Here is a 21,375-nt window from a genome sequence, read left to right as displayed (position 1 = left end):
GATCGGACAAGGGATGAGACATTTACATAGTCTCGAAGTACCGTCCCGTACGTCACTTCTCAGTTACCTGGGGTAGGACTGGAACCGCACGGCACAGACACTCGGCAAGCGCCATCTTCCTCAAGCGATCGAAGTGGCCAACACTGGACAAATGTGCCAGGCGCCCCCCGACGGGACCCACGGAGGACACAGTATCCTTCTGTGCCGCTCCTGCCGAAAATGCATGACCTGAAACTGATCACGAGGAAAAGTACGGCAAATCCAGAGGATGTCTGACAAAATAATCAGCCTCCCCTCTTTAAAGAAAGTCCAGGGCAAGACACACGGAGGCCGAGGCTCCGTCCCAGAGTCAGGGAGACTAAACGCAATGCGCCATCCGGGACCGGACCCCCACACTGCGGAAAGGTGGCTGTGAGGAACGTTACCGGGACAACTGACGAAATCCGAACACGTACTGTGGATTAGGCGGTGATGCGTATCGCCGTGAGATGTTCTGAGTCGTGAGGATGTCTGAGTGCGGTTTTGTGAGACAACACCTCAATACTGAGGCAACACGGGGGTGTCTCCAGCCCACTCTCAGAACAGCGAGAAAGTGTGTGTGTGTGTGTGTGTGTGTGTGTGGGTGGGTGGGTGTGTGGGTGTGTGGGTGTGTGGAGAAGGGCAAAAAGAAACACCGATAACGCAAACGTGGTAAAACGCAGCCCGGTCAATCGGGTAAAAGGGGCACGGGAAGTCCTCATACGACTTTCGCAACTTCTCTCACACGGACGTTCTCCCCGAAGTCAACCACCCTCCGCCACACGCGAGAGGTCAGGTAGGCACGCCGCCCCCACCACCTCTGGAGGAGATCCGAGAGACCGCGAGCGGGCACAAACGCGGTAGGAACCCCGAAAGCGAGCTCGCGCGCACGCGCGAGTAAACCGGGACTTGCCGCGCGCGGCATTCTGACAGCCTTTTAAAAATAAGACACAGGAGCCTCGCGATGGGACAGCCGGCTCCCCTGCTGAGGCGTTCCGCGCGTCCCCCTTTTCTCTGCGCGGCCAGCAGGACAAAGCACCGGTTCCTTCGTTTGCCGCCAAATTCTTAATTTTATGACCTCGAGGAGAGTAAGCCGCTGAATTCAGAATCTGCTTTCATTTCCTTCAAGAACACCGGCGACCGCCGCTGCAAAGAGGCCGTCTCTTCCTCGAGCTGGAAGGAGACGGCAGCGGCGTCCAGGGACCCGCCGCCCTGCGCGCGGGCACCGCGTCGCTCACCACACGCGGAACCACGGCCCACGGCCCGCGGCCCGCGCGGGAAAGCCGGCCCCGTTCTCCCGGGGACGCCGGGCTTCGCTGGGGCCGCCAACCGAGGTTCCCCGAGGCCCGAACCTGGAAGACGGGGCGGCAGTCCCCACTAAGGTCCTGAACGAAGGAGGGCCCGGGGCACGCGCCTGCCCCGGTCCCGGTTCTCTGGTGTCTGGTCCCAAAGGACGGCTGGAGGATTATGGGAAGTTCACGTCGAGGAAACGCTTTATATTTTTGTATTTGCTCTCGTGTCACTCGAATAGTTTTTCTGGATTCTGTATGCGTTATGAACAAAACTATGAGTTAACGAGACTGCTCTTTTGGCTTCTGAAAACTAAATACTTAAGTAGCTTTCTGAGACACGAGCAAATGGAGAATATTTCCAGATCTTCAGTAATCTGATCATTCCATCAAACACAATTCTTTAGGGAGGTCACTTACATAAGTACCTTCGAGGAGGCACGTGAAATTTTGGAAGCATTTGCCAACATTCAACACTCTTCATAACCCGCCACTCCTCAGACACTCATTCTGGCAAAGCTGGACAAGATACGAAAAAACTAAAATCCACACGTACGTGGAGCGCCTCACAACAAAGGTCTCGTTAAACTGCAAATTCCCCAGGTTTTCATCCCAGTGTTTTAAATATAAAACGTGGCCTAATTTGACTTCCCCAGCAATGTTCAAAGGTTCGCTCACGGCACACGGCAAGTAGGGCCACACTGTCCCTCACGCCGGCGGGCCGGGAGCCAGGAGCCTACCCCCACGTTAACACAGGCTCCAGAACAGGAATGATGGAAACCCGGCCCCTCTCCAGCCCCGCACCCGCAGCTGCGGCCGCGCACCCCTCGCGGCATTTTCCTACTTCCGGACGCTCCCCAACACTCTCCAGTCAGGAGCCACCACTAGGGCTCGGCAAGAAAAATGAAACCTAATCGTCACACTTCTTCCAGAAGCCCCTGGCAGAACTCTTCTGGACCAACTCTATGTACTCACTGGAAACGGCAGAACATTATCCCTCATCAACTAACAACTAACTAAACTAAACTAACTAACCAACTAAACAACTAACTAAAAAGGCAGCAGCAAAAACAACTGTTACAAACATTGGTAAAAAACTTAGCTCTACCCTGGGCTGCTAACACAACCTCTCTGAGACTCCGTCTACTCACCTGTAAAACGGGAACACAAGTATCCGCCTCATCCAGATGCCGTGAGTACATGCTATGCACCCGATGGACGGTAACTACTACTATTTAGGGCATGAAATCACAGCCTGCATTCCTGGAATGGGCCTTGGGAGCACCTAAAAAGCAAACAGACATGCGTGGAGGGCCTTCCACGTGCCAGAAGGTTCATCTCCTCCTTTCCCACAACTTTAAAAACCCCGTCCGCAGCCTGGAGACTTGGGTTCAGACAAACGAACTGGCAGTTCAGGGCCCCAAACAACGGAAGACATATGCCCGTCCAAACACGGGGCTCCCTCACACACAGCCACGCTGTCCCCACCACGTGGCACCTCCGCGCGCACACGCGAGCTCTCGGTCCCGGCGAGGGACAGCTGCAACGTCTACGTTCCACAGAAGGGAATTTCACGAGGACCAACCACCGGCAGGATGCCAACAGCCCCTGAGAAAGATGAAGAACCACTCCTGGACCTTAACCACGACCATGGTCACCGCGACTGTGAGAACCAATACCAAGAAAGAATTTTTACTAAGTTCTTTCTGAAAATGCTTCCTGTGCCCGTGATGCATTAACCACAATAAAGAGAGAGGATATTAAAAAACTAGAAATTCTCTTACGATGATGAGGGTGCATTAAAATCACCATAGGGGCGTCTGGGTGGCTCAGTCAGTTAAGCATCCAACTCTTGATTTCGGCCCAGGTCATGATCTCACGGTTCGTGGGATCCAGCCCCATGATGGACAGTGCAGAGCCTGCTTGGGATTCTCTCTCTCTCTCTCTCTCTCTCTCTCTCTCTCTCTCTCTCTCTCTCTCCTTCTCCCTCTGCTCCTCCTCTGCTGCACACACACCCTCTCTCAAAATCACATCATTTTAAAGATAATGAACCTAATAAAAAAGAAGACTAAAAACAACGACTGCCTTAAGACTCGGGCTCTTTCACATTGTAAAAAACCCAATTTAATAAAATCCAAAAGTAATTATTTGATTACAAATAAAATATGGAAAATAACAAGAGAATTCCGCGTTGGTTCACAACAGCCCCACAAGTAAATTGAGAATTCTCATTAAATTTTAAGATATTTCCAATTTGCCTGTCAGAGTAAGAGTTCCAAGACATTTCTGCTTCCCTAGCAATCCTGTGGACACCTACTTTAGTGGCCACCAGGACCACTTTAGCAGGCCACTATGTACCACCACAGTCCCGGGTCCCGTCTAGAAACCAGAGAGCAGACTAGAGGAGCCTACTGAATGCAAAGAATAATTCTAACGACACAGATTTGATGCCAGTATAGGTTAGAAAAAAGTAAACAAAATTCTCTCCAGAGTAAATCCCTAGGAAACCTTATCAATACAACACACAATGTATGTGTTTTGTACTAACAGGATGCAAAGAAGTCCAGGGCTCACAGCAAGACACAAACAGAACGTGAACAGACAACAAGATGCTTTCATTCAGTAAGTAACTAGAAAGGTGAGGCGCACACGTGATACTCTGCACAGGTGTGACAGGTGAGCCCCCGTCGGCCCCTTACACGGTACCAGCTGAGCCCCCAGTGTTCGTGCCACCGTCTCCGGGAAGAGGGCAGGCTGGCAGGGGCAGAAACGACAGGAGAAATGCCGGAACGGAACCATTTCCCCTCCGCATCAGCAGGTACAGCTAAGAATGTGTTCTCTTAAGAACAGTTCCTTCCTCAGGATGCCCGGGGGGCTCGGTTGGGCGTCCAACTTCAGCCCAGGTCATGATGCAGTTCGTGGGTTCGAGCCCCGCATCGGGCTCTGTGCTGACAGCTCAGAGCCTGGAGCCTGCTTCCGATTCTGTGTCTCCCTCTCTCCACCACTCCCTTGCTGGCGTGTGCTCCTTCTCTCTCAAAAATTAAAAAAAAAAAAAAATTTTTTCTAAAGAATAGTTCCTTCCTACCTACAAAAGAAAAACCCCGAGGCCTTTAGGGAAATACTATTTTTTCTGTTTCAGAGAGATACAAACAAGAGATGTTTACCCTCCAATAATTCAAAAGTTGCCAACACACTACTACAGGACTTGCTAAGATAAATCGTAAGATACAAAACGTGTCGGTTAGTAAACTCAAAACTTAGGAATTAAAAGGAGAGCTAAAGAAAGCTGTTCCAAATTTTGGCATGCAGCTATTTTTATGTAAAACTCCTCTGTTGTTTTTCTGCGTATTATAAAATTATACAGCATGATTTTGGAATACAGTCTGATAAAAAAAAAAAAAACTCCCCCTCCCCTACTGGAGAAAAAGACAGCAAAAACTTAAGTAGATACATTTTTTAAAGGAAAGGTGCTAACTGGTTTGAAAGTCGCTTTCAGAGCAGAGTGGTGCCCTGCACATCCCAGCCCGCCAGCGGCCCTCACTTTCACACAGGCCACATCACCACACTGTACCAGGCACAGGGGCCACAAGAAAAGGTCTATTCCCAGCCATGGCCCCATGGCCCCTCCTCCTAAGTTTTTAACTCAATTAAAAAAAAAAAAAGAGAGAGAGAGAGAGAGAGAGAGAGAGAGAGAGAAATTAAGTATGCCTCAGACAAAGCCAGAACAAAAGGCCACAGATACCATAAAACTGATTAACGCTTGGGTTCTCGCCTCAAGAAAACAAACTCGCACAATGTTAACACAAGCTGCGGTGACACAGGCCACTTGCTTATCAACATTTTGAATCACAACAAATGGAGGGGAGAAAAAACAGATTTGGAAAAATATCACAGGGTCTGCTGAATATGGGATTTCCAATTCCTATCGTTCTACCAAAACTGTTGCTACAGCATGCGAGGAAGTCACACTTTTATACGGACCCAGGAACAAAGGCGTTGGAGGTCAGCGACTCACAGGAGCAGCCATGGGCTGTCCCTAACCCGGTGCGTGGCCTTCTCCCTGGACCGGAGCCCCGGCTGCCCTGCCCTGCCCCCCGTCTCACTGCCGCCGGAACAGGCTGTGAGTCCCCTTCTGCGCGGGGAGCAAGGAGCGTGTGGCCTACAGAGCCTCGTGCGGCGGGGACCGTCCGCGGCACCTCCGAGTGCCACCCTTACCCAGACCGCCAAGCTGGCCCTCACCGAGAATGCTCGAGCACGGGGACCGCTCAGAAACGCGGAGAGAAGCCGGCTGCGCTCCCCCCGGGACCACACGACCCACGTGGCCTCCCTGGAGAACTCTGCTAAGCCTCTGTCTTCTAAAACGAGAGAGACCAGCTCGGACACACAGGATGACAGTCCTGGAGACAATGCTGCTGAGAAGCGGCCTGTCCCCCAGCCGCGGGGCCTCCCTGAATCTGAAGCTACACACAACAGGTACTTGTTTGCGGGTGAAGGGAACTTAATTTTTACGACAACCTGGCGATTCTGTCACAAATTACCTACGAAAGGAAAAGCTAAAACTGAGAAGCATCCGCCCTGGGGCTGCCACGCTGGCCTTGCGTGAAGACCCGGGGGAACCGGAAGGTCAGAAGGTGAACTTACGACAACCCTGACCACTGGACTCGGGCGCTCAGAGGCTGGACCGCGTGATTCTAGCAGGCTGCCCTCTTCCAACCCTCCCCTGGGGACGAGGACACTGTACGTGAGGCGCAGATTCCAAGAGGCGCTGGTGACCTCGTCAACTTACCCCGCCTGACAACTTAATCACCCTGACCTTGGAGCTGACGTGCGGCCCGTCTCCGCCGCCGCTGCCTGCCCGGTGCATGACCGTCCTCTTGGCGCCGGGCTTGGCGTCCGGGGGCCGGCCCTGGAGGGCGGCTCGAGCACTCTGCGAGGGGGGTGGCGGCCCCTCCGCGTCCGCGGGCTTCCCCTGCGGGACCCTGTGCGGGCCCGGACTCTGAGGGACGGCCCTGGCCTGCCTCGGGTGCTTGGGCAGTTTCGTCTGCTGTCCTTGGTACTGCCCCGGAGTGCCGGCCGGCGCAAAGTTGGACATTTTGGGCTGAACGTTCGAAACGGGGCCGTCCTGGTTTTTCACAAGGAGTCTGTTTTTCACATTCGGTCTAGGCTGCGCGCCCGGGAAGGGCAGGAGCGGGTTCCCGTTGGCGGGGGCCGGTGAGGCCGCCTGCTCGTCCGGCTCGGCCGAGGCTGCGGGCAGGTGCAGCTGCTGCTGGGCCAGCCTCTCCAGCAGCTCCTTCTTCCTGGCGCCCGCCTGCTGCTGCCGCCGCAGCTCCTTCTGCTTCAGGATCTCTTCTCGGAGGCGCTTCTGCTCCTCGATCTTCAGGCGGTAGAGGCGCGTCTCCTCATCTTCATCGGGAAACTGCAAGAGAAAACACGCCCGGCTTACTGTGCAGAACCGGGGCGGGGGACCACGGAGGAGACGCACTTTCCAAATACGCCCAATTCAGGGCCTGCAAAAAGCCATTCAAAATCTGCTTACAGACTTTAAGTAGAACTCTTTCCTCTGGGGAGGGGAAAAAAAATTACACAGCTAAAGCTAATTTGGAAAATCTTATCAGAATATTGAAAACGAAATAATGTAAATTTCCACTCATTTACAAGTTTGAAACCAATTAAACTATTCATTTAAGATATCAAAATATGTTTCGAATGGAAACGCCAACAGTAGGGAGACCGTGCTGTCACACAGGTTTTATCTGGCTCCTCTCTGACGAACCAACAAAAGGTGGGTATAAATGATCTGAAAGGGCCTGATTAGAACTATTGATTTTTCGTACAGAATTTTCAGCCTGATCTCAAACTCATTTGTCACAGAATAATTGGTTATAATGAACAGCACAAGTCAATCTCTCTGACCTTGAACTCATGCACTCTCCTCAGAATCAAAATGCTGCCAATTGCAGTATCGGAATATTAATGGTATATAAGGAAGGCCTTTAATATGCCAGCCCCAAACCATTCTGAAAGTCTATCAAAAGAAATCTTTGAAAAAGTTCAGTAACTTTCAGGCAGAGCATCCCATGAAGAAAGTTTATTAAAAGTTAAGCATTCGTTAAAAATTTTAACTAAAAAAAATCATAGATACCCTCATCCAGAGATCTTCTACAGAAGAACATAATAGGATTTAATCTCTCTACACTTCAGCTACTAACAAATAAATCTTAAGAAATGGGAAAGAAGATCAAAAGGCAGCTGAAGACACCCAGAGCCGACGCACTTGACCTACAGGACAGAGTCAGGGCCTCATCAGGACTGGCCTGGCGTTTCAGAAGCAATTCCGACCAACTCGGCCATCTGATTTCAAAATCTAAGGTAGGTCTGAAATAGCAAACTGAAGGCAGACAAGAGCTACACAGGTAGGTGTCCAGAGCAAGGGAAAAGCAGAAGAACAGTAAGACGGGGACGGCTGTCCCAAAGGCACTGGGGCCGGGCACTCAGGGAGCAGCAGACTGCTGGGGGAGAGCGGCAAGGCCACAGGGCCCACTGTTTCATCAATAGAGGAAAAATTAACACTAAGGTTTCTCCCAAACAAGCAAGAGTTAAATAAAGTATGTTCGAGTACACAAGTACGTAGGTAAAAATACTTGGAAGTGGATTTGCCCTTTATTCTATCATTAGCAATTGAATGAGAGTAGGAAAATAAACCATATTTACCTAAGATTTTTAAAAAGGAAAACCATTTTACTCTTGGTCCCATTCTACGTGTACATAAAATTAAAAGCAAAAAAATAAGGACATTCGACTCACACTATGGCTACCCGCAAGTTTCATTTCGCATTCATGGCACCTGCTGGATTCTACAGAAAGCTTCCGCAGAAGCCTGTATTTTTAGATCAACTACGGTGAAAAAGAACAGCAACGAGTGGCTAGCGACATGCCCAAAGCTCACTTTTCTCATATTATTTAACCACTGTCACAGTGAAAATAATGTGACTTACGTGACTTCATTTTTTCTGAACTAAATCAGGTCACAACGTACAAGGCAGGCGCTAGCTATACGACTAAAACCAGGATAAAGTTTTCAGCAAAATTCCTTTTTATAAACTACCCCTATCCGGTCAGTAAATCTACATAACGTTTTCATACATTGATCTTAAAACCAAAAAAGTCAGACTTTCTCTAACGTGGTCTTTGTAAACGTTAACTCAGAATTTCTACTTGAGGTTCACATTCCTCGTTTGGTAGCAATAATTTATTAGGAAAATCTGACCCCAGCCCCCAATTTCAACTGAAAGAGAACTAAACGTGGCTCATTCTTTCATGCCTCTATTGTTATCTACGGAAACTTTTTTTTTTATTCTGGAGAGAGAGAGAGCGAGCAGGGGAGGGATGAAAGAGGGGGGAGGGATGGGGAGGGGAGGGAGAAGGGGGGAGAGGGGGAGGGGGGGGGAGAGAGAGAGAGAGAGAGAGAGAGAGAGAGAGGGAGGGAGAGAGGGAGAGAGAGGGAGAGAGACAGACAGACAATAGAGAGAATATCGCAAGCAGGCTCAGAGCTGTCAGCAGAGCCCACAAACCGTGAGATCATGATCTGAGCGGAAATCAAGGGTCAGACACTTAACTGCCTAGGCCACCCAGGTGCCAGTAATGAAACTCTTATCCTTTCATCATGTCACGTTAACAAGTGATACTAACTTACTACGTGTCGTACATCGTTTTTAAAAATATTGGTGGACCTTCCTCATGCTGACCTGACCTCTTCCCACCTGCCAGCACAAACGCCTCGGCTAGCAACGGTGGGCCGTTTCAGGGTGTGGTGCTGACCCGCGCGACAGCAGACTCCCAGCCGCTCGGTGAGAACCTCCATCTGACAGCGACCGCTCAACTTCTGCATCTGCATTTCTGGGGAGCAACCCGGAACTAAACCCCTACCACACAAACCCCTACCACACAAAGCATCGGGCAAGCAGATCCGTTTCTTTTACAGATCAATGGCCCCCAGGGCTTTGTCCCAACCACGGATTTTACTAATAGTAAACAAGAGACAATTAAAAAGTTGATGACCAACACCGTACCAACACTGAGCCACTCCTAAACAAAAAGTAACCAAGTGACCAAAACGAAGTCGAGGTACAAATAAGATCTTAGTTGGAAACCATGGAAAATACTGTCCTGCATTTATTATACGACTTATTCTATTTGATAATACACAGAATTCACAACAGAAGAAAGCTGCCCGCAAAATCTCGTTTCGAGGCCAAAGGTCAAAGTGGCCCCATCTCCCAGTAGAGGGGCAAAGAGAAACAGTCACAGAAACGTTAACAGTACATCTACGTCCGAGATCGGCTAACGACAGCCCTCAAGCCAAATCCGGCCCGAAGCTTGGTTCTGTCGGAAGTTTTACCGGCACACGGCCACGCCTGCTGATGCGGAATGGTCCACGAGGCCTTCTGTGCTAAAACAGCAGAGGTGAGTAATTATGAAGACCGGCTGGGCCGTAACGCCTCAGGTATTTACGATCTCGGCCGTCTCCAGAAGTGATTTGCTCGCTCCCGTGAGGAGGGGACAGGCTCTGTGGCAACACGTGCAGATGCACAAAACACAAATGCAACCCGATACCGTAAACACGTGGAAATGACAGCGTGTCCTCCGTGAAGGCTGCTGGGTTCAAAGGAACCAGATGAAAAACCGTGGCCAAATTTTACGAAAAACTCGCCGGATGAGAGTAAACTAAAAAGTACAAATTTATTGTAAGACTTCCTGTTTGGGCCCAAATTATTTCTTAATAAAGAAAGTCCTACCTCTGGTTCTGTTTTTGCTTCTTCTTTGGGTTGAACCACAGGGCTGAGCGGCTTGACCTTGGCTTCGGTCTTCCCCGGTGCGGCCCTGGACCCCGCCCCCGGCCTCGAGGGTGGCGACGTGCTGATGACAGGTTTCACTTGAGCCGAGGCCGTGGAGCAGCGACTGCTGCCCATATCCAAGACGTGCGACGGCGCGATCGGTAGCTCGCGCAGGTTACTGTTCCTGGGAGCGGTGGGCTGCATTTGCTGCATTGGCCGCTTGGTTACGTTCTGAGAAGTTGTGTTCTATCACAAGAAGAAAGAAGTCGAATTATAACTGGATACTTGGGAGAAAGATAAAAAGGCACATTAGTGGATGAAAACATGGTAAAAATCATTTTAATTAGTGAGCGAGTTCTCTTTGGGGTGGAGATAGCTTTCCCCGGTGAACACTCGCCTTCGCGCATCAGTGTTCCTGCGCTCTGGGGCAGCACACCATTATGCTGAGGATCAGGACGGTCAAGGCTATCATATTTGCCTACAGACAAGTTCCTCTTTAATGGAAATTACACCAGCTGGCTGTAGCAGTGCCTCAGTGTGGGGACTGACGCTTTTAGCAGAACTGATGGGGCCGACAAAGGATGACTGGCACCACTTTCACTGGGTCCCGGAATTTACAGCGGCACAAGAAAAAGAGCGAAGCGATAAGTCAGCATCCTAAGAGAAACTGCTCTCTGCGTGAGAAACGTGCTTGAAAGTTTTATCTGAGGGGAAAGTCTTAGTGATGCTCGTCCCTGGGATTCTTAACAGAGACACGACCCTGGGAGGAGCTTAGAGGTAGGAGCCGGCTGTAGGAGCACTAAGCTCCAAGAGCACGCAGGCCATTGTTTACGGGCACGAGGCTAGGGACACAGTCTGCCATTGCTCTAACACAATGAAGTCTAAATTACAATGCATCTTTCCCAAACTCCTTCCTCTTTTCTTTTTTTTTAAAGTTTATTTATTTACTTATCTATCTATCTATCAACGTGGGAGGGGGGTGGGAGGGTGAGAGGAGAGAGGGGCAGACAGAGGGAGAAAGAGAGAGTCCTAAGCAGGCTCCAGGTTGTCACTACAGAGGCCCACATGAGACTCAAACCCATGAACCACAAGATCATGACCTGGGCCAAAATCAACAGCTGGATGCTCAACCAACCGGGCCGCCAAGGTCCCCCTTCCTCATTTCTTGTATCGTTAGTCTCAACGTTACTCTAAGAAAGAAAGCAGGTATGAGGAAAAACTGAGATTAAAAGTAGCTAAGCGACACCCTGGAAGCTCAAGGTCAAAGGGAGAGTACTAAAAGGAAAGCCCAATTATCTGACCTTGGCCCACAATTCTAACCATTAGTCTCTTTATAGAGTTATTTAATGGAGTTGGACAAGGCAATAGCAATGACTACTGTCTTTTATTTTTAAAGCAATGCACTCTCCATAGCTCCCTTCGATAAGTGACAGGCCACACAGCACACCTGCTGAGGGCACCTGAGACTGTGTCCTCACAGATGCACTGATGACCTCCCGCAGTTAAATACAGGCTTCACGAGGATAGGAAACTTGTCTCTTGTCCACTGCTGCTTTCCCAGGAACTCAGATGGTGCCTAGCAAGAGGCTGTCCAGTCAACTCCACCTGAACCCATTTATTTATGCAGAGCACAAGGACGCAGAGACGATACAGCCAACAACAAAAAAAGGCAGTGGTTAAGACAGAGCGGCCATCGCCCAAAAGTAGGGTTTCCTAACGTTATGTGTCCACTAACGGTATCCACCACTGTAAGAGTATCTAGGGGCGCCTGGGGGGCTCAGTCGGTTAAGCAGCTGACTTTGGCTCAGGTCACGATCTCCCGGTTCGTGGGTTCGAACCCCACGTCGGGCTCTGTGCTGACTGCTCAGAGCCTGGAGCCTGTTTCCGATTCTGCGTCTCCCTCTCTCTCTGCCCCTCCCCTGCTCATGCTGTCTCTATCTCTCAAAAATAAATAAATGTAAAAAAATAAATAAATAAGAGGATCTAGATATACACACATAAGATGATGAAGAAGTAAATAATGTTAATACAGTCTTCCCAGCACAAAAGGGACTTCATTAATTCCTGCAGTCAAGAAAATCAATTTCCTAAGCAGTCTTTGACACACACACTCCCTTCAGAGAAACGTACTACCCATGTTTCAGGAATTAAAGCGGAGCTGGAAAACACGCCGCCTCACCAGCTCTGCCCCTTAAGTTCCGCGCCTTCAAAGGTGCGCCGGAAAGACAGCTGAAGGCAGCGGGCCACTTACATGCCTGAGCCCCTGGCGCTGGGGACACTGCATCCGAGCGCCGCCGGGCTGCGGCTGGGCCGTCTGGATGTGAGGCCGGAAGTGCGGCTGCGACACGGGCATCAGCGGCGGCGGAGGGACGGACAGGTGGTGGTGGTGCTGGTGCGGCTGCGGCTGGTGCGGGGGCTGGTGCTGCGGCTGCGGGGGCGGCTGGTGCTGCGGGGGCGGCTGCAGCGGAGGCTGGTGCTGCGGCTGGAGCGGGGGCTGCGGCTGCGGCTGCGGCTGGGGCTGGTGCGGAGGGGGCAGCGGCGGGTGAAGGGGCCCCTTGGTGCCAAAACAAAGACAGACAACAGTTACAAACGCGCCTCCTAGGTACGCTGCAATTCGGCCGTTTCTTTAAACCCCCGACACCAGCAACTTGAAGGGCACTGAAATTTCATCTTAGATTTGCCGACAGAGGTCGTATCACCTAAAACCCGCTAACAAGCCAAAAGCGATCTCTTACACCTTATATTTGCGCTGAGTCCTTTTAACCTCCAAATTCCAGGGATCTAAGGAAACAAGTAAGGAACGACAGCCGACAGCCGGAAGGTGTAATCCTGCAAGGCACTTTCAAATGCTGCAGAGAAAAGCGAGCCGGGAAGAGGAGCTCACACTACTGTGCCAACTGGAACGGCTGCAGCACAGGAGGAGGGCGCGCCCGCTGAGGGGACACGGGAGCCACGGGCGCCCCCCTGTGGGTGGTGACCTTTCCTACAGGACGGGATTTCTTCATTTTTTGGGGAATAATTCTGTCTACTCAAAGAAGTCCCTTTTACTTCTACTCAAAGAAGAAACATTTTATCGCACGTTAGCAATCTAAATAATAATCGTTTTCCTTTTTCCACTTTGGGTAGTCTGTGTATTTCCAGACGGTTGAGCCGGGCGTACCATCGTGATGGGTCTTTACAGTAAACCTGAAGGACAGGCAGAAAGTAGGGGCCAGCAAGAGCTCCCGGAACTCAAGGAGCCCATGAAGCGTGACCCACAGCAGAGGGCACTCAAATCTTTCAAATAACGGGCCACGGCGACACTCTCCTTCCCCTCGGCGCACAGAATCTTTCTGCTCCGCCACTGCAGGAACCTAAGTGGACAAAGAACCTTACTTCCGCTGGAAACCCCTTTAAGAATCCTGCGACGAGGAGCAAAGAGCCTGCCCTAACTTTATCAGCAGTACGGCCTCTCGGAATGTTTTCATTTCCCCAAAGCTGACCATGGCTTTTTGCATTTCTCCGGCCAAGGAGATAAACGATCCTGTCGAGAAAGCAGCGCGTTTCGGGCGAGGCCCTGGCTCTTCCAACGGGGTCCCCGCGCCCCAGGTCGCCGCGGCGCCCCTCCCCCGCATACCTGCAGGCTGGGCTGCGCGTGCGCGGGCAGGAAGGGCTGGCCCGGGCCGGGCAGGAAGGGCTGCCGCGGCGGGATGAAGGGCCGCGTGGCCGCCGAGCCCGGCTGGCTGAAGTGCAGGATCCCCAGCGGCCCCGGCGGCTGCAGCGCTGGCCTCACGGGCCTCTCCCTGGGGAACACGGGCTGCTGGCCCTGCTGGCTGAACGCTGGCCCGGGCTGGGTGAACGGCAGGGGGCTGGGGGCGGGCACGGGGTGCGCGCCGCTGAGGAGCGTGGGGGGCGGCGGCGGCGGCGGGGGGCTGCGCTGCTCCAGGAAGAGATGACTCGGGAACCTCGGTTCGCCTGAAACTGAAGCGCGCGCGGCATCACCCTCTGCTCGCGGGGACCGGGCCCGCGTGCCGCCGGACGTGTGACGGCGAACAAAGGTCACACACGTGGGGGGCACGACCCCAGGGAGAGGGATTGGATTCCACGGGCCGCCGCGTCCCAGCGCGACAGGAGGGCCCCGCCACTCCTCTCCGGGGGCCTCGCGAGGCCGGGGGGGACGCGCCGGCCACCAGCCTCTCCCGCCCGCCGACCCGCCGACCCGCCGCTCCGGGCAGGGCGAAGCCCAAATGCGTCGGGGCTCCTCTCCGCCCGCAACTCCGCCCCGCCGCGCGGCCGCCCCTTACCTCCCAAGAAGAAAGGGTCCCGCTCCTGCGGCGGCGGCGGGGCTCTCCACTGGTCCTGCAGGGGAAGCCGCGGGGGCTGGCTGAAGGTGCTGGGGACCGGCCCGGGCGTGTGCTGCGGGAACTCCGGAGGGCCCTGAGGAACGACGGGACGGCGTGAGAGGACGGAAAGGAGGGGGCGCCGTCCCCCAGACGGGGCATCCTGCCCTACCCACGGGCCGACATCAACCGCGGCACCAAAACATCAATTCCCTGTTGTCAGAGCGCTCCGGCAGAACAAGAACATTATTTTTAAGCTTAGAGACACCCGTGCAATTATCGACCCTTCTTGCCCATTAATCCCAAAAGACCAAATGTCTACGTTCGGCGTCCCTGGCACTCATCTTCTCGATCGCGCTGTAATTTGCTACCTCTTTAACACAACCACAAGCCACGCCTATGAAGCTGCTTTATTTCTAAAGAAGAAGAAGAAATTGAATGTGAACCATAATAAACATCAGCAACTTCTGGTGAAACAGGACGAGAAAGGTTTAGGAAACCATACTGCTCCACGAGCAATGTCACACGGTCAGACTGCACACTGGAGAAGACACTCTGGGGGTCAATGACCTCCTCCAGGTTAACGTTTTTCAGTAAGTACTTCTCGCTAGAACTCTACGTGGAAAAACTAAAAGTACTTCAATTTCCAGTTGGCCTTGTAAGTATTTGTAAAGAGTTTTAAGTTTATTTATCCACTTCTGAGGGAGGGGAGGGGAGGGGAAGGGAGAGAGGGAGAATCCCAAGCAGGCTCCCTGCCGTCAGCACAGAGCCCGACATGAGATCATGACCTGAGCGGAAATCGAGAGTCAGACGCTTAACCAACTGAGCCGCCCAGGAGCCCCCGGGGAGATTTTTAAAAGTACCACATTTGCACTTTTTTTGGTGAGGCATTTCAAGAAAGCGTCACAATTTTTCTTTCACTTCTCCAGAAAGAATTCATTAATTATACATACCATCAAAATAATTTTCATTTAAGAACATCTTGTTCTTTGAAACCCCACCAGTATTTCTCAACTTTTAAAAAAAGTCACACTCCTTCCTCCTAACCTTAAATGTCTAACTCCTTTTCCGTCATTTTATTACTAATACTCAGTCGCTCTAAATGTGCCATCACATCACTACACTGGAAATACTTTTGCAAACTGCGGTGCCCTTCCTTCTGCCTGTAACCATCTGCGCTACCCGTGACTCCGCGACAACAGCACACAGTGAGCGCAACGGCCTCCGTGAAGAGCTCCAGCTCCAGAAGAGCCCCTTGGGTGCAGATGCGGCCCCTCAGCAGGACTGTCACCACTGGGCCGCTTCTAAGGGAACCGGCCTGGAGAGCCTCGGGGTCCGAGCCAACTCTTGGAGACACCGGGTCCATCCACGTTCTGAGAATCACGCCACAGGTTTAGAGATCAAGTCACCAAACCCGGGCTGGCGCTAGGGCCACCTGCAGGGAGCCGGCGCGCCTGCCGCGTGCTGGGTGCGGGGCAGCAACGAGGCGGGCCGGGCAGAGGGAGACTCGGGGACGGCCTGGGGAAGTGCCGGGTAGCTGGATTCAGTGTCACTTCTCTTGTATCTCTGGCTGGTCCCGCAGCCCAGGGAGAGCCAGGTCGGGAGGCTGGAGGACGGAGTCAAAGCCCAGGGCCGGGTGTGAACCGAGGCTAAGGTGTCGTCTGCTGCCAACCACTGTGGGAGACACGTCGTGCTACTTACCCAGATGCTCAGCCCCCGCGTCTGTGAGCCGGCATTAAAGACAACCCCCCCAGTGACTACCAACTGCAGGGATTCACACGGACTTAAATAAGCCGCCTTGGTAAAGCCAATGTGAGCCAGTCAAGCATCGATACTGTATGAACGTCTACTTCAGAGGAAGGACCAGTGGGCCCTGGGCCCTGAGCCCACCGGCCACCTTCGTCCCCTGTGGCTTCCATACCGCACACCGGGCTCTGCAGAGCCCCCGACCACCGGAGCTCACGAAAGCACAGCACGGTGGGAGCGTGCGTCCCATTTCACAGCCCAGGCGACGGAAACTCGGGACACCGTGGTGCCCATGGTGACACCGTTCTGCTGTATTTTTTTAATCAGAGATTTCAACCCTCAAGAAAAACAAGTTAAAAACTCCCACAGGATTCATTTTATTCATAACACAATGAAAATGAAGTAGAGGAAGTCTCAACCCACGACACAAATCTTATCAAAATGACTAGAGCTGGGGATTTTAAAGACCGTATTTTCCCTGGACTTAGATACGGAAATGACAGCCTACGACCAACTCAGATTTCTGAGTTCTGGAAACCATCACATTATACACAAACTTCCATGTCTCGTATTTCATCCATCTGTATGGAAAACTGCTCACTCTATGCTCCTGTCTCGGCCAAAGTGCAAAATCTCTACGGAAAGGCTTCTCCTGAAAGCTACCCTCGGTGTAGAAACTTGGTTCTCTCCTGCCCTACTTCACTCTCTCGCCAGCTGCCGGTCCCGTGCACGGCCCGTGGAGGGACCCCTGCCCCCCCGGGCTCCACAGACCACTGAGTATTGCTAGATGAGAGCTGGGATCGCCGAACGTGCGGATTTAACTGTGACTGGCCCATCAGTGTCCCTCAGCAGTTTCTCACCTGCTCCTGCTCTGCGGCTCCCACCGCCCAGGGGCCTCCGCCAGCTTTGTCTCGCCTCCCTCCACCCTCACGTCCCCGTTCTCCGTACCTCCCATCAGTTAAGGTGTCTCCTACCCTGAGCGCACACGGACTCCCAATCCGCGCCCCCTGCCATGCTCCTTGCGGTCCTTTGTGTCCGAGCCGCTTCCGTTCCCCTTCACCTACACCGAATATTCCAGCAGGAATGACGTGCTTGCTGCTAATTTTCGCTGTAACACGACATTTGTCACATTTTTCATTTAAAAAAGAGGAACAGGGGCCCTGGGTGGCTCAGTTGTTAAGCGTCCAACTTTGGCTCAAGTCACGATCTCACAGCTCATGAGTTCGAGCCCCGCGTAGGGCTCTGTGCCGACAGCTCAGAGCCTGGAGCCTGCCTCGGATCCTGTGTCTCCCTCTCTCTCTGCTCATGCTCTGTCTCTGTCTCTCAAAGGTGAATAAACGTTTAAAAAACAATTTAAATAGAAGGAAGGAAATAATGAAGATTAGATCAGAAATAAATGAAATAGAAACTAAAAAAAAAAAAAAAATTAGAAGAGATCAATGAAATCAGGAGCTGGTTCTTTGAAAAAAACCAACAACATTAATAAACCTTTAGCCAGACTCATAAGGAAAAAGAAAAAAAGGCAGAAAGGACTCAAACAAAATCAGAAATAAAAGAGGAATAGGGTGCCTAGGTGGTTCAGTCAGTTAAGTGTCCGACTTCGGCTCAGGTCATGATCTCACAGCTTGTGAGATCCAGCCCCACGTGGGGCTCTGTGCGGACAGCTCAGAGCCTGGAGCCTGCTTCGGATCCTGTGTCTCCCTCCCTCTCCGCCCCTCCCCTGCTCATACACATTCTCTCTCTCTCTCTCTCTCTCTCTCAAAAATAAATAAACATTAACAAAATTAAAAAAAAAAAAAAAAGGAAGAGCGTGCTAAATTATAACCAAGGTCGGAAGTATTACACCACTGATCGTTGACAGGCTTTCATCCTGAATTAAGGTCAGCAAACATCTGGGCCCCTAACTCACTGGCTGTGTCAGTCACTCCTAGGTTAACAAGCTGACCAAAAAAGCACAGACACAGGGAGACAGTGTCAGAAAGGACAGAAAGAATACAGTGTACTTTCTGAGAAAGGGAGTCCTCTGGGGCTCCTTCCCCTTAGCCCTGAGTCCTGTGCTGAGTTCACAGCTGGAAAGCAGCAGCAGTCACTGTGAGAACTTTCTCTGAACTCAGAACTGTGTCACCAGTCCCAGCACGGGTAAAGCCAAGTCTCAGCTGGCCAGTGTTCAGAACGTCTCCCAGAGAGCACTGCCCTCTGCTACATCAGGCAAGCCCACTGCCACCCCATCCCAGCGAGTGACCGCAGGACCCGGTCCCCCAGCGTCTACTTCTGCGTCACCCAGTCCTCGAAGGCCGAACGCGGCCCAGATACAGGAGGAAGCCTCGGGGGACTGCTTCTGAAGCTGGCGTCCCTCACCCGGCTGCGTGGAGACCAGCGGCCACTTCTCCTCGCCTTCCGTCCTGATTTTACTGACAACCAGGAGAAGAGGAGAGAGGTTCCTGACTTTTCCGCCCACAAACGCGGCTGTCTTCGTTACTTCGTTTGCGAAGCCCTGATACTTACTGCCACTTTTCTCACTGGGCTCACATCATGCCAGGCTTACTGACAGCTGGAAAGCACTCGGTTTCTTTGGAAACCAGTCACAAGCAATAAATTCCATGACTGTGTCTTACTGCCCCATGGCTGCCCCCGCTGCTGCAGCGGCTCCCAGCAGTGCCGCGCATGCGGCAGCCCAACGAAGCTCTGCACAGCCTCTCCTCCTTCCGTTAGAGAGTTCATTTCAAGTCCTCCAGAGGACAGCTTTTCTCGTTACAGATAAGGCAAAACGTAACTGGAAAAGCAGACTGGGGAACCCCCCGTTACGAGCGGAAGGTCTGCTAACCCGCGATTTTGACTTTGCCACGAGTTGAGATGGGGAAAGTATTCTCAACCCCCTTCGTCCATTTGTAAAAGGAAAGTGACTGAATCGCGAGAATGAACTCAAAGAGAAACTGATGTGCTTAGTTTTCAATAAAAATTTCAAGCTGCCTGAGAACTAGGTACGTTCCTGGGAGATTATTTTAAATATTCATGTTCTAAAGACCCTTGTGGTATTAAACTGAAAATACAGCGGAATCCTAAGTCTTGCCCCTTTGGAATCTTAATATCGTGACGTTCATCTCTTCCCAGACCTTTTCTTCCACCAATTAGCCACGTGCTTGCGGCGTAACCGCCGACAGACACGGGCGCTCAAATGTTGGCGGTATCGAACGAGGCCCCCCCAGATTCTGTCTTCGCCAGTCGTACTGAGCCAGAACTTTAGTCCACCTTCCAGCTGGTCCTCTCTCGGAAAGGCGCTAACTAATAGAGGCCGGCCGGGCGGAGGGCAGTGCCGGCGGGTCGGGCTCCCTGCCGTGCCCTCCAGCCCTCCCACCACCTAGTAGGCCTCTCAGGGCTCCTCCGTCTTCTCACCTGCAGAAGGCAGGGATACCGACGGTGCCCGTTTCTCGTGGGAGAAGATGAAAGAACGTGTTCGAAGTCCTTACGACAGTACCCAGCAAATAACAAAAGTTCACAGTGCTTGCCACTGTTGTCACTTTTACATGACATTTTTGTAGACAGCACTCCACTCTGTAAACGTAACACAGAGCTGCTGACAAGTGACAGGGCTCCTTATATCCTGCAAGACAGAGCAGCACAGGCCCCCTTCCTGCACTCTCACCCCGGAGTCACAGCGGAAGCCTTCACAGATGAGGCGTCACCACATCCTGGCCACTCCACCTCCGGCCGCAAACCCGCTCCCCTCCTCCCTGCTTCAGCCGGCGGGCCCGTGAGGGGCGAGACCACGGTCCGTCATATTCACATGTGTGTTTTCACACTCGGCACAGAGCCTGGTACAGAGACGCTGACGGGTATTTAATAAATGAATCGACTGCCTATTCCAACCAGCAAGGGAATCCAGCCCCACGTGCTAATCTAAAACGCTACAGCGGGCTGGGCCGCCTAAGTGGCTCAGTGGGTTGAGCGTCCGACTCTGGATTTCAGCTCAGGTCATGATCTCACGGTTATGGGATCAAGCCTAGCATCGGGCTCCGTGCTGATGGTGTGGAGCCTGCTTGGGCCTCTCTCTCTGAAGATAAACATTTAAAAACAAATGAAATAGGGGCGCCTGAGTGGCTCAGTCGGTCGAGCATCCAACTTTGGCGCAGGTCACGATCCTGCGGTCCGTGGGTTCGTGCCCCCCGCGTCGGGCTCTGTGCTGACAGCTCGGAGCCTGGAGCCTGCTTCAGATTCTGTGTCTCCCTCCCTCTCCTCTCTGCCCCTCCCCTGCTCACGCTCTCTCTCAAAAATAAACATTAAAAAACAATTTACGAACAAACTAAAATTCCAGGGGGGTTAAGCCCTGACTGCCCACGAAGCCCACAGACAGTGGATGGCCGAGCGCCAGGAAGGGCGTGATGGAGGTTGGAATAGACCAAGCTGGACCCTGGGCAGTGAGCCGAGGCTCTGGGCTGAGCAGACTGAGAACAGAGACAGCACACCGGGACCAAAGAGAAGCCAACATCAACAGAACCCGGTCCTCTGACTTAAGCGTAGGACAAAAATCATCTCAACTTGCATTGCCGAGGTGTGGACCAGACAGGGAGCGTGGGATGAGCACGGACTGTTCTCCGACCTGCAACCGCCCCCCCGTGTTTAGAGAGTACACTTGTTCTCTGAAGGATGGACACGCGATGGGCAGCTTGTGGGATGCACTTCCAACACTGCTGCTAAGGAGCACAGCCCAGGCCTGCTTTCTTCTTGGCTCTGGACCCAACTGAGGAGTCACACACCTGTAAGATGCAGGACACATCTATAAACCACACGGGCACAGGATGACCGGAGTAAGATGGGGGGGGGGGGGGGGGAGGACCCGCTTCGCTTCTACTCGTTTTTGCGCTTCATTATTGCAAAGTAGCACTTAGCAACGATCGCACACCACACACACGACGACAAGGCATTTTTCCAGGGTCCATCCTAAAGTAAACAGATCAACAAGTCGGAACTGTACGTAAGCAGGAAATGCTCATGGACCAGCAAGACACGGTAGAGGCGAGTGTAGAAGCAAAATGCGGATAGGAAAAAACCCAAAGTCATTTGTAAAATATAAACAATGTAAACCAAAGAATATATGCTATAAAAATAAATGACACTGTCCAGAACTTGAGGTGTGGCTAGATCCATATCCCAAATCTGCCTAAGCTCTGA

The 21,375-nt window shown here is 52.2% G+C and overlaps 1 protein-coding gene across 4 annotated transcripts in view; it reads right to left on the bottom strand.

The window, feature by feature from the left end:
• RBM33 (RNA binding motif protein 33) overlaps positions 1-21,375 on the bottom strand; it is a 134,657-nt gene that overhangs the window by 30,922 nt on the left and 82,360 nt on the right. For 3 of the 4 annotated variants that reach the window (XM_049642157.1, XM_049642158.1, XM_049642160.1), the window contains 5 exons: positions 14,425-14,557; positions 13,758-14,101; positions 12,393-12,695; positions 10,103-10,387; positions 6,094-6,723 (listed from right to left, as the gene is read on the bottom strand). In XM_049642157.1, the coding sequence (XP_049498114.1) occupies positions 6,094-6,723; positions 10,103-10,387; positions 12,393-12,695; positions 13,758-14,101; positions 14,425-14,557 (1,695 nt within the window). The remainder of the gene's footprint in view (positions 1-6,093; positions 6,724-10,102; positions 10,388-12,392; positions 12,696-13,757; positions 14,102-14,424; positions 14,558-21,375) is intronic. The other variant, XM_049642159.1, reaches the window with a different exon arrangement.

Source organism: Panthera uncia, chromosome A2 (assembly GCF_023721935.1).
Source record: "Panthera uncia isolate 11264 chromosome A2, Puncia_PCG_1.0, whole genome shotgun sequence".
NCBI classification, from domain to species: domain Eukaryota; kingdom Metazoa; phylum Chordata; class Mammalia; order Carnivora; family Felidae; genus Panthera; species Panthera uncia.
This window is presented reverse-complemented; position numbering and strand designations above follow the sequence as displayed.